This window comes from Suncus etruscus, chromosome 7, assembly GCF_024139225.1.
Source record: "Suncus etruscus isolate mSunEtr1 chromosome 7, mSunEtr1.pri.cur, whole genome shotgun sequence".
NCBI classification, from domain to species: Eukaryota; Metazoa; Chordata; class Mammalia; order Eulipotyphla; family Soricidae; genus Suncus; species Suncus etruscus.
The window spans coordinates 78,341,983-78,354,756 of NC_064854.1; the positions used below are offsets into that span (position 1 = coordinate 78,341,983).

Here is a 12,774-nt window from a genome sequence, read left to right on the forward strand (position 1 = left end):
AGTAGAAACATTTTAGGCATCTCTTGAAGAAGAAATAAAGCAGTCATTTAGAGCTAGAAAACAAGTAATTCCAAATTTAGGTGTTACAAAAGTTTTCAGCTTTATTGACAAATTATGGCAAACATATTTGACAAATTGTGGTTTCCTATTTAAGAGAAGCTTACACATGGAACTTTATGTGTGTTTTTTTTTCTTTTTTAACAAATACAGGTTAAAACACTGAACAAATTCAGTTAGCTACATACATACATTAGCTGCTTTTTCTAACCCATTAAAACAGCATTTAAAATTAAATTTACAAACTTAATATAGAACATCTTTTTCTAACTAACAGATATTAAAAGACAGGTTAACATCTTATCTACAAATTTTTTATCAGCTAGTTCAAAAATCATATTACAGTGTTCTAGCAACCCTAAACAAAGTTTTTGCTATTTGATTGACACTCAAAAATCTGTCAACAGATTCATGCCTTTCTTTAAAAAAAAAAAAGACAAAGTAAAGTAAAAAAAGATTATACACAATAATGAAAAACAACCAAGGGAATATATCATCCTACTAAATGGTTTATAGACAATGCTTGCCAATTTTAGTCCATATTAAAAAATAATGCTAATTCCAATGTTACACCAAACAGTAGAGGGGGAAGTACAAGAAATATATGGCATAATCATAAATAATTATACCTATAGTAGAAAAAAGGACCATTACTTGTCATGTTCCTGTTTATGTGCAGACCAGAGGTTATATATTGTCTTGGAAGTGAGGTCACAGGTGAGGAGAACCTTCAATATCTACCATAAGGGTGTTCCCTGTATCCCCCTCTTGCTGACCTTGGTGGTGCTGCCTTCAGGCTGGTGCGGGTTGTGGTCCATTCTTCTGGTGCTATGAACAAAAGAAAGACAGTAACATTGATATGTTTTTAAGTAATTAGAGACTGACAATAAAGATGCAATAATTGACATATGAAGATTTAAACTCTAATGACAGAAGACCTACTATCATTTTCACATGGTAAGATAATCTAATATGATGAAATTATAAAATGTGGGCTTACACTTGGGCTTACAAGTCTTTCTTCCAAGAAGAAAGTGTAATATTCCTTGGGTAAGTATGCATTTATTATATATTAAATTTTTGTGCCAGGAAATTACAATATGAGCAACAATGTAAAAAGTTCTCTTATATAACTTATTATAAGAAGTCAAAGTAAATGAGATACAGTCTACTAATAATAGTCTTGCTCAACTTGAGTATTATCTAGAAAATTTACCATCAAAGGAAATGGAAAATAACTAATGTTAAAGTTCTCTATTTCCTAAACCAACTGGTTATAAAACTATATAGGGTAGCTGTTAGAGTTTCACTTTTTCAAATGGTTCCTCATTGATTCTTCTTAGTTTAGAGCTGGTTGGAATCCACTGTGGTAAAATATAAGAAAAAGTTAGCAGGAGATAAGGCAGATGTAGGGTAGCAGCTAAATCAGTAAAGAGAAAACAAAAAAAATTACAAAAACATATATATCTTTATTTAAGCACCATGATTACAAGCACGTATTTGGGTTTCAGTCGTAAACAGAATAAGCCCCTTCACCAGCGTAACATTCCCACCACCAATGCCCCTCTCCTTTCACACCCCTGCCTGTGACTGGCATTTTACCTCTCTCATTCTTTAACATTGTCATGCTAGTTGTCAGTGTAGTTACCTCCCCAACAGCGTTCACCACTTTTGTGGTGAGCTTCAAAACGTGAGCCAGTCCTTCCGGCCCTTCCAGCCCTTAAATCTATTGTCTCTGGGTCTTATTACAGTAATGTCTTTAACTTTTCTTAAAACCCATAGATGAGTGAGACTATTCTGTGCCTCTCTCTCCCTTTGACTAATTTCACTCAGCGTAATAGATTTCTTGTACATCCATGTATAGAAAAATGTCATGACTTCATATTTCCTGATGGCTGCATAATATTCCATTGTGTAAAAGTACCAAAGTTTCTTTTTTAAATATCTTTATTTAAACATTTTGATTACAAACATGATTGTAGTTGGGTATCAGTCATATAAAGAACACTCCCCTTCACCAGTGCAACATTCCCTTCACCAATGCCCAGGTTTCCCACCTCCTTAACACCCCCCTGCCTGTATTTGACACAGGCTTTCTATTTCACTAATTCATTCACATTGTTATGATAGTTCTCAATGTAGTAATTTCTCTAACTACACTCACCAATCTTTGTGGTGAGCTTAATATTGTGAGCTGGACCTTCCAGCTCTTAGTACTATTGTCTATGAGAATTATTACAAAGATGTCTTTTATTTTTCTTAAAACCCATAGATTAGTAAGACTATTCTGCATTTATCTCTCTCCTTCTGGCTTATTTCATTCAGCATAGTAGATTCCATGTATATCCATGTATAGGAAAATTTCATGACTTCATTTTTCCTGTAGACTATATAATACTCCCTTGTATATATGTACCACAGTCTCTTTAGCCATTCATCTGTTGAAGGGTATCTGATTATTGAAAATAGCACTGCAATGAATATAAGTGTGAGGAAGGAATTTTTGTACTGTATTTTTGTGTTCCTAGAGTATATCGCTAGGAGTGGTATAGCTAGATCGTATAGGAGCTCAATTTCCAGTTTATGGAGGAAAACTGTTTTCCATAAAGGCTGGACTAGACAGCATTCCCACCAGCAGTGAATGAGAGTTCCTTTCTCTCCACATCCCCTCCAGCACCGATTGTTCTTGCTCTTTGTGATATGTACCAGTCCCTGTGGTGTGCGATGGTACCTCATTGTTGTCTTGATTTGCATCTCCTTGATGATTAGTAATGTTTAGCATTTTTTCATTTGTCTTTTGGCCAGTTGAATGTCTTCTTTAACAAATTATCTGTTTAATTCTTCTCCCCATATTTTGATGGGATTAGGTGTTTTTTCCTTCTACAGTTCTGTCAGTACATTGTATATTTTGGATACTAGCCCCATTCTCTGATGGGTATTGGGTGAATAATTTCTCCCATTCAGTGGGTGGCTCTTGTGTCCTAGGCACTATTTTCTTTGAGGTGCAGAAACTTCTCTGCTTATTATATTCCCATCTTTTATCTCTGATTCCACTTGTTTGGGGAGTGCAATTTCCTTCATAAAGATGCCTTTAGTCTCAATGTCATGAAGTGTTTTTACCTACATGTTGTTCTATATACCTTATGGTTTTAGGTCGGATAACAAGGTCTTTAATCCATTTGGATTTTACCTTGGTAACTGGTGTTAGCTGGGGGTCTGAGTTCACTTTTTTGCAAATGGCTAACCAGTTTTGCCAATACTACTTATTGAAGAGGCTTTCCTTACTCCATTTAGTATTTCTTGCTCCTTTATCAAAAATTAGGTGATTGTAAGTTTGGGGAACAGTCTCTGAGTACTCAATCCTATTCCCCTAATCTGAGGATCTGTCTTTATTCCAATACCATGCTGTTTTGATAACTATTGCTTTGTAAGATAGTATATAGTTGGGGAAAGTAATGCCTCCCATATTCCTTTTACCAAAGATTGCTTTAGCTATTAGTTTGTGTTTATTTTTCCAAATGAATTTTAGACGTGTTTGAACCATTTCTTTGAAGAATGTGATGGGCATCTTTAGAGGAATCACATTAAATTTGTACAACGCATTGGGGAGTATTTCCATTTTAATGATGTTAATCCTACCAATCTATGAGCAGGATATGTGTTTCCATTTCTATGTGTCCTCTCTTATTTCTTGAAGCAAGTTTTTATAAGTTTCTTTATATAGGTCCTTCATATCTTTAGTCAATTTTACTCCTAGATGACTTCTTATTAATTTTTTAATATAAAATGCTTCACAAATTTGAGTACCATCCTTGAGCAGGGGCCATGCTATTCTTCTCTGTATCATTCCAATTTTAGTATGTGTATTACCAAACTGAGCACGGCCTTTTCATTTCTTTTGTTTGTTTGTTTGGTTGGTTTTTGTTGTTGGTGGTGGTGGTGTTTTTTTTGTTTTTTGTTTTTTGTTTTTGCCTTTTTATTTCTTAACATATTGTCTACTCTTCCTCTGACTTTACAAAGATAGACTTGAGGGAATAGAGTGATATTTATTTTTCTGGAGCTCATGCTTTGCATGCAAGAGAGCAACGCTGGATGTAGCTCTGGAAATTACTGTCTGTGATCCCTCCCCCAAGGAAATAATAGAAATATAAATGAAGGTTAACTTAATTAACAGTTATAGTCACCATACTTAAGCAAAGTCCCAAAATATTTCTACCCTAGGTCTTCACAAATATATTTCCAAAGTCTTAATCTACCTATTATCTGCAATGGAATATAATAAATAGTAATTGGTCTTTATGATGACAGAACAAAAATTTAGTACTAAACTTCTTTCATTTCTTCATGTTGTTATTTGCAGAAGAATTTTATATATGTACTTCAATAGAATCAAACTAAACGTTGTTTTATGAACTCTGAGGGTAAAAATTTTGCTTTCAATCTTGAACATATCTTCTCAAACTTATGAAATATTATTTTTTTCTTTTGGTTATAGGACACACTTGACAGTACTCAAGGTTTATTCCTAGCTCTGTGTTCAGTGATCATTCCAGGAAGTACTCAGGTAAATTATTTTGAGTGCCAGGGATCAAATTGGGGTTGGATAAGCATATTCCCACTCTACTATCTCTAAACTATTGCATATTACTTTTGAATTTTATTTAAGAACAATCAAAATTTCTCAATGGCCTATACCTTTAGCAGTAATTATAACTACTTTTTGAAAAAAGAATGCAAATATTTGCTTCATTATTTTTTTCTAGAGTGTTAGAGATCCATGGATTAAAGCTTGTGGGTTTTAGTAACTAAGATAATAATTGGTTCTGATTTTTCTTTCTGGGACTTGAAGTCACTGATCTTTATCAGAAGGTGGATACTTCTCTCAGGTTATGAAAATTGCAAAGCAACTATGAGCAGAATCACAGAAATATCTGTCCCATATACTCAGAGATTTATTAAAGTTTTTCTCTGTTATAATCTTGGATGTATCTGTTACCAAATTATATATAATTCAGTGTCATGACTTTTACATGAGATTTTTTCCTAAAGCTCCAAAGAGGGAATACTGATGTATTTTCTTCATTACTCTTTGATTTTCTGTTGAAAAGCATATAGTAGAGGGTGAATGCAATTGAAGACTGAATGAACAATAGGATAACTGAATTAATAAGTATAGTAAGTAACCTTAAAAATGTAACAGTTGGGGGCCGGGAAGGTGGCGCTACAGGTTAGGTGTCCGCCTTGCAAGTGGATGGACCGCGGTTCGATCCCCCGGTGTCCCATATGGTCCCCGCAAGTCAGGGGTGATTTCTGAGCGCAGAACCAGGAGTAGCCCCTGAGCGTCAAACGGGTGTGGCCCAAAAACCAAAAAAAAAAAAAAATGTAACAGTTGGATATAGAGAGACAGTATAGGTACAAAAACATTTGCCTTGTATGTGGTCCATCCAATTCAATCCATCATCATTCTAGAGAATAGGCAGGAATAAGTGCAGAGCACTACTGGGCATAAAACAAACCCTAAATCCCACTCAAAACATTAAATCTAAAACAACTGAGCTGAAGAGATTTGACATTAGTTATAAAAGTTCTGGAGTCTGAGAAATAATACAGGATTAAGACACTTGCTTTGCATGTGAGTAATAACAGTCTTTTCTTTAGCACTTCATGGTCACACACTTTCTTGCTCATTGTACCCCTTCCTGACCCTTCATTCTAGCACAATCACAGAGACATGAGTAGTCTCCAGCACTATTGAATGCATCCAAACTCCCTACACCAAATGAAAAAAATCTAAAAGTAGAATATTAAATATCAGTTAGAAGCAAGCCAGGATTTCCTCAATAATGTCCATAAGCATAAAAAGTATTTTGCTTAAATGTCTATGAATAAGTAATGAAATCATATATTTAAATGTAAAACATTTTATTTCATTGCACAAAATATTTTGTTTTTATTCCCAGTAAGTAAAGTAATGCTATGCTCTCTCCTCACTGACAAAAGATAGGAAACATGAGAAATGTCAATAATTTGTGATAATTATATCAGAGAGAAAATAAAATCCTATAAAAGTAGAATTTTTAAGTCTCACTATTATCAGAAGTAATAAAGGCCTTTTTCCATTTAATTAAACCTGGGTACATTATTTGTATGTTGTCTATAATAAAAGTGAATTGAATTTAAAAAGTATTATTTATACTTATACTAAATAATTTCCTTTATTTTTCATATTATCAAAATGCTTATAGACCTACTAAAATTCATGTAATGAAATATAATTTTAAATCTGGGACAGAGAATATGCATTCTAAATGTTTAGTATACATTATCAGCACATTCTCCACTTCACTCAAATTAAATTCCACTCAAATAGAAAATTTTGTGTTCTTCATTGTAAGATAACAATAATTCTTAGAAACTCAAAAGGTCTAACAAATATTTCATAGAATACAGATGGACAATATAAAATTAGGAAGAGACAAATCATTGTTGGCCTTATAATGAGCATGTCGTAAGATTTATAATTATAAAGGTCTAGGAATTAATTTAGAATTAATCTTACTGTGGTTCTACTATCTTCAAAAGAAGGATTAAAAATTAGAGCTTTGGGAGGGGCGGTTGATCCAAGCCAACCTGTGGGGCTCAGTCTCTGCAGCTGGGAGCTGAACCATGCCAACTGTCAGATAGAGGGGGAGGAGCCTGTTGGCCCAGCCAACCTGTGGAGCTTGGCCTCTTCGGCTGAGGGCTGAACCATGCCATCTGCCAGAAAAGGAAAAGGCAAGTTAATCCAAGCCGACCTGTGGAGCTTGCTTAGTCTCTGCAGCTGGGACAGAACCATGCTGTTTCCCAGGTAGGAGAGGGGGAGGTCAGTTGATACAAGCTGTTATGTGGAGCTAGGTCTCTGCAGCTGGGACTGAACCACACTGTCTCCCAAGTAAGAGGAGGGGCAGTTGACCCAGGCTGACTTGACCCGTGGAACTCAGTCACTCCAAGCCAAACTTCCAAATGCAAAGAAATATGGGTAACTAAGGAAGACACTAACAACCAGGGATATAGAGAGAAATCCTAGCAAGTTTCCAAGTCCACATAAATGCATGGGACCAATAGAAGAAGACCTACAAGCAGCAAGGCAACCCATGACAAACAAAATCATGAAATCACTAGCCACTGAGTTCAAGAAATCTATAGACTAACAAATCAACCAACTCAAAGAAGAACTTTTACAGAATATGAAAGAATCTATACAAATCAAATTAAAGGAATTCAAATATATCTTAGCAAGTCATAGTACCAGAATTATACAGTTGGAGAATCACATAGAAAAACTTGAAGAAAAACTACAAACCAAAAAATGACAAAGATGCTAATAAGTAAATAAAAGGTAAAGCGTTGGAAGAAAAAGTTAGGTATTTAATGAACAAAGACAAAAGAAATAATCTACGGATTGTAGGAATACCAGAAGAGGAGGAAATAGGAAAAGGGGAAAAACAAGTGGTCAGGGAAATAATGGCAGAAAACTTTCCCACCCTTTGGAAAGAGGCTCCAGTGCAAATCCAGTAGGTGAAAAGAGTCTCTCATAAAATAAATCCTAATAAACCAACACCAAGACATATAGTAATCCAAATGGCAAAAAAAAAAAAAAAAACAAAAAAACAAAGAGAAAGATGAACTCCTTAAAGAAATAAAGGAGAAAAAAACCTCAAATACAAAGAAAGGAACATAAAAAATCGAACCAGATCTCCCATTTGAAACAATTTAAGCAAGAAGACAATGGAATGACATATTCAAACAACTGAATAAAAGAAAATTCCAACCTACAATCCACTACCCAGCAAAACTCTCATTCATATAGGAGGGAGGAGTAAAATGAACTCCTTAAAGAAATAAAGGAGAAAAAAACCTCAAATACAAAGAAAGGAACATAAAAAATTGAACCAGATCTCCCATTTGAAACAATTTAAGCAAGAAGACAATGGAATGACATATTCAAACAACAGAATAAAAGAAAATTCCAACCTACAGTCTACTACCCAGCAAAACTCTCATTCATATAGGAGGGAGGACTAAAAACATTCTCAGAAAAAAAAGAACTTGCAATATTTGCACAAAAAAAAACGGATTCTAAATGATATATTCAGAGATGAATTACACAATCTAACCCCCCAATTGTAATAACAACCACCCTACACAATACAACTGCACAATAGTCCTCTCTATCAATAATCTCCTTAAATGTCAATGGACTAAACTCTTCCATTAAAAGACATATAGTAGAGAATTGGATTAGAAAACAAAAACCGGATTTCTGCTGCCTGCAAGAAATACACCTGCAAGTACAGGATAGACACAGGCTTAGAATAAAAGGATGGAAATCAATTATTCAAGCCAATGAAAAACAAAAAAGCTGGGACAGCCATTCTTATATCAGACCAAATTGCATTCAACCTTAAGAACATGATCAGAGACAAAGAGGGTCACTACTTACTGATCAGGGGAATGCTAAACAAAGAAGTACTAGCTCTGGTCAATATTCATGCACCAAATGCAGAGCCAGCAAAATATGTAAGGCATTTGCTTTCAAACCTGGAGGTTTGTAAATATGGAAGGAAATGTGATAGTAGTAGGAGATTTCAATACTCCACTGTCACCACTGGACAGATCCACCAGACAAAAATCTAGCAAAGAAATAAGAGCCCTAAATGTGAAATTAGAAGAACTAGGGCAAATAGATTTATATAGGGCCATGCACTCCCAAAAAACAGAATACACATTCTTCTCAAGTGCCCATGGAGACTTCTCCAGAATAGACCATGCCTTAGGATATAAATCTAACTTTCATAAAGTCACAAATATAACGGTTACTAGAAGTACCCTATCATATCACTATGCAACAGAGATCAGATTGACTGTAAAAAGCAGCTTTGGGGAAAAAATCCAACACCTGGATATTAAACAACATGCTTCTCAAAGATAGCTGGATCAAAGAAGAACTCAAGTAAGAAATAAAAAGATTTCTTGAGACAAACTATAATGAAGAAACAAGTTGTCTCTTCATAAATCCAAATATCTCCAAAAATCCAAAATTTATGGGACACAGCAAAAGTAGTAATTATGAGGAAACTCAAAGCAGTACAGGCCTATGTCAGGAAAAAAGAGAAAGACAAAATCAACAGCTTAAAGGAACACCTTAAGGATCTGAAAAATACAGCATAAGGAAACAAAACACAACAGAAGACAAGAAATAATAAAAACCAGAGCAGAAATAAACAACATAGAAACTAAGAAAGCGAGGACAGCTAGCCATAGGACCCTGGGCTGACCACTTTGTCCAGGAGAGCATGATTCCCCCCACACCAGGCGGGTCTTCAGGGCCACGCCTGGTTAATCGGGCCTTGGGGGGAGGGGGTGAGAAATTCCTCCCTAGGCATCCAAAAACTGCAGAGCCTTGGCTGGGCCAGAACACCGAATGCCAGGAGTTCTTGGTGTGTTTGCCTGGTATGTTGGGGGCTCTGGGCAGGACAGCTAGCCATAGGACCCCTGGGCTGACCACTTAGTCCAGGGGAACAAGATTCCCCACACACAAGGCGGGTCTTCAGGGCCACGCCTGGTTAATCGGGCCCTGGGGGGAGAGGGTGAGAAATCCTTCCTAGGCATCAAAAAACCACTGAGGCTCGGCTGGGACCAGAACATCCACATGCCAGGATTTCGTGGGCTTTTGACTGGTATGTTGGGGGCTCTGGGCAGGACAGCTAGCCATAGGACCCTGGGCTGACCACTTTGTCCAGGAGAGCATGATTCCCCCACACCAGGCGGGTCTTCAGGGCCACGCCTGGGTTAATCGGGCCTTGGGGGGAGGGGGTGAAGAAATTCCTCCCTAGGCATCCAAAAACTGCAGAGCCTTGGCTGGGCCCAGACTACACTTCCGAATGCCAGGATTTCTTGGTGTGTTGCCTGGTATGTTGGGGGCTCTGGGCAGGACAGCTAGCCATAGGACCCCTGGGCTGACCACTTAGTCCAGGGGAACAAGATTCCCCCACACAAGCGGGTCTTCAGGGCCACGCCTGGTTAATCGGGCCCTGGGGGGAGGGGGTGAGAAATCCTTCCTAGGCATCCAAAAAACCACAGAGGCTCGGCTGGGACCAGAAACTCCACATGCAGGATTTAGTGGGCTTTTGACTGGTATGATGGGGGCTCTGGGCAGGACAGCTAGCCATAGGACCCTGGGCTGACCACTTTGTCCAGGAGAGCATGATTCCCCCCACACCAGGCGGGTCTTCAGGGCCACGCCTGGTTAATCGGGCCTTGGGGGGAGGGGGTGAGAAATTCCTCCCTAGGCATCCAAAAACTGCAGAGCCTTGGCTGGGCCCAGAACACTCCGAATGCCAGGATTTCGTGGGCTTTTGCCTGGTATGTTGGGGGCTCTGGGCAGGACAGCTAGCCATAGGACCCCTGGGCTGACCACTTAGTCCAGGGGAACAAGATTCCCCCACACCAGGCGGGTCTTCAGGGCCACGCCTGGTTTAATCGGGCCCTGGGGGGGGGGTGAGAAATCCTTCCTAGGCATCCAAAAACCACAGAGGCTCGGCTGGGACCAGAACACTCCACATGCCAGGATTTCGTGGGCTTTTGACTGGTATGATGGGGGCTCTAGGGCAGGACTACGAGCCATAGGACCCTGGGCTGACCACTTTGTCCAGCGAGGCTGATTCCCCCCACACCAGGGGGGTCTTCAGGGCCACGCCTGGTTAATCGGGCCTTGGGGGGAGGGGGTGAGAAATTCCTCCCTAGGCATCCAAAAACTGCAGAGCCTTGGCTGGGCCCAGAACACTCCGAATGCCAGGATTTCTTGGTGTGTTTGCCTGGTATGTTGGGGGCTCTGGGCAGGACAGCTAGCCATAGGACCCCTGGGCTGACCACTTAGTCCAGGGGAAACAAGATTCCCCCACACCAGGCGGGTCTTCAGGGCCACGCCTGGTTAATCGGCCCTGGGGGGAGGGGGTGAGAAATCCTTCCTAGGCATCCAAAAAACCACAGAGGCTCGGCTGGGACCAGAACACTCACATGCCAGGATTTCGTGTGCTTTTGACTGGTATGATGGGGGCTCTGGGCAGGACAGCTAGCCATAGGACCCTGGGCTGACCACTTTGTCCAGAGAGCATGATTCCCCCACACCAGGCGGGTCTTCAGGCCACGGGTTAATCGGGCCTTGGGGGGAGGGGGTGAGAAATTCCTCCCTAGGCATCCAAAAACTGCAGAGCCTTGGCTGGGCCCAGAACACTCCGAATGCCAGGATTTCTTGGTATGTTTGCCTGGTATGTTGGGGGCTCTGGGCAGGACAGCTAGCCATAGGACCCCTGGGCTGACCACTTAGTCCAGGGGAACAAGATTCCCCCACACCAGGCGGGTCTTCAGGGCCACGCCTGGTTAATCGGGCCCTGGGGGGAGGGGTGAGAAATCCTTCCTAGGCATCCAAAAACCACAGAGGCTCGGCTGGGACCAGAACACTCCACATGCCAGGATTTCGTGGGCTTTTGACTGGTATGATGGGGGCTCTGGGCAGGACAGCTAGCCATAGGACCCTGGGCTGACCACTTTGTCCAGGAGAGCATGATTCCCCCCACACCAGGCGGGTCTTTCAGGGCCACGCCTGGTTAATCGGCCTTGGGGGGAGGGGGTGAGAAAATTCCTCCCTAGGCATCCAAAAACTGCAGAGCCTTGGCTGGGCCCAGAACACTCCGAATGCCAGGATTTCTTGGTGTGTTTGCCTGGTATGTTGGGGGCTCTGGGCAGGACAGCTAGCCATAGGACCCCTGGGCTGACCACTTAGTCCAGGGGAACAAGATTCCCCACACCAGGCGGGTCTTCAGGGCCACGCCTGGTTAATCGGGCCCTGGGGGGAGAGGGTGAGAAATCCTTCCTAGGCATCCAAAAACCACAGAGGCTCGGCTGGGACCAGAACACTCCACATGCCAGGATTTCGTGGGCTTTTGACTGGTATGATGGGGGCTCTGGGCAGGACAGCTAGCCATAGGACCCTGGGCTGACCACTTTGTCCAGGAGAGCATGATTCCCCCCACACCAGGCGGGTCTTCAGGGCCAGCCTGGTTTAATCGGGCCTTGGGGGGAGGGGGTGAGAAATTCCTCCCTAGGCATCCAAAAACTGCAGAGCCTTGGCTGGGCCCAGAACACTCCGAATGCCAGGATTTCTTGGTGTGTTTGCCTGGTATGTTGGGGGCTCTGGGCAGGACAGCTAGCCATAGGACCCCTGGGCTGACCACTTAGTCCAGGGGAACAAGATTCCCCCACACCAGGCGGGTCTTCAGGGCCACGCCTGGTTAATCGGGCCCTGGGGGGAGGGGTGAGAAATCCTTCCTAGGCATCAAAAACCACAGAGCTCGGCTGGGACCAGAACACTCCACATGCCAGGATTTCGTGGGCTTTTGACTGGTATGATGGGGGCTCTGGGCAGGACAGCTAGCCATAGGACCCTGGGCTGACCACTTTGTCCAGGAGAGCATGATTCCCCCCACACCAGGCGGGTCTTCAGGGCCACGCCTGGTTAATCGGGCCGTGGGGGGAGGGGGTGAGAAATCCTTCCTAGGCATCCAAAAACTGCAGAGCCTTGGCTGGGCCCAGAAACACTCCGAATGCCAGGATTTCTTGGTGTGTTTGCCTGGTATGTTGGGGGCTCTGGGCAGGACAGCTAGCCATAGGACCCCT

General features: G+C 41.2%; 1 protein-coding gene and 1 non-coding gene across 2 annotated transcripts in view; both read right to left on the bottom strand.

The window, feature by feature from the left end:
• Positions 1–512: 512 nt before the first annotated feature.
• The window catches only part of KHDRBS2 (KH RNA binding domain containing, signal transduction associated 2), a 412,537-nt gene continuing 400,275 nt past the window's right edge, over positions 513–12,774 (bottom strand). The window contains exon 9 of the mRNA XM_049776928.1: positions 513–885. Coding sequence (XP_049632885.1) covers positions 788–885 — 98 coding nt within the window. The 3' untranslated portion in view covers positions 513–787. The remainder of the gene's footprint in view (positions 886–12,774) is intronic.
• LOC126015297 (U6 spliceosomal RNA) lies at positions 3,833–3,939 on the bottom strand. The gene has a single exon (XR_007498176.1). It is a non-coding gene; the product is annotated as a U6 spliceosomal RNA (small nuclear RNA).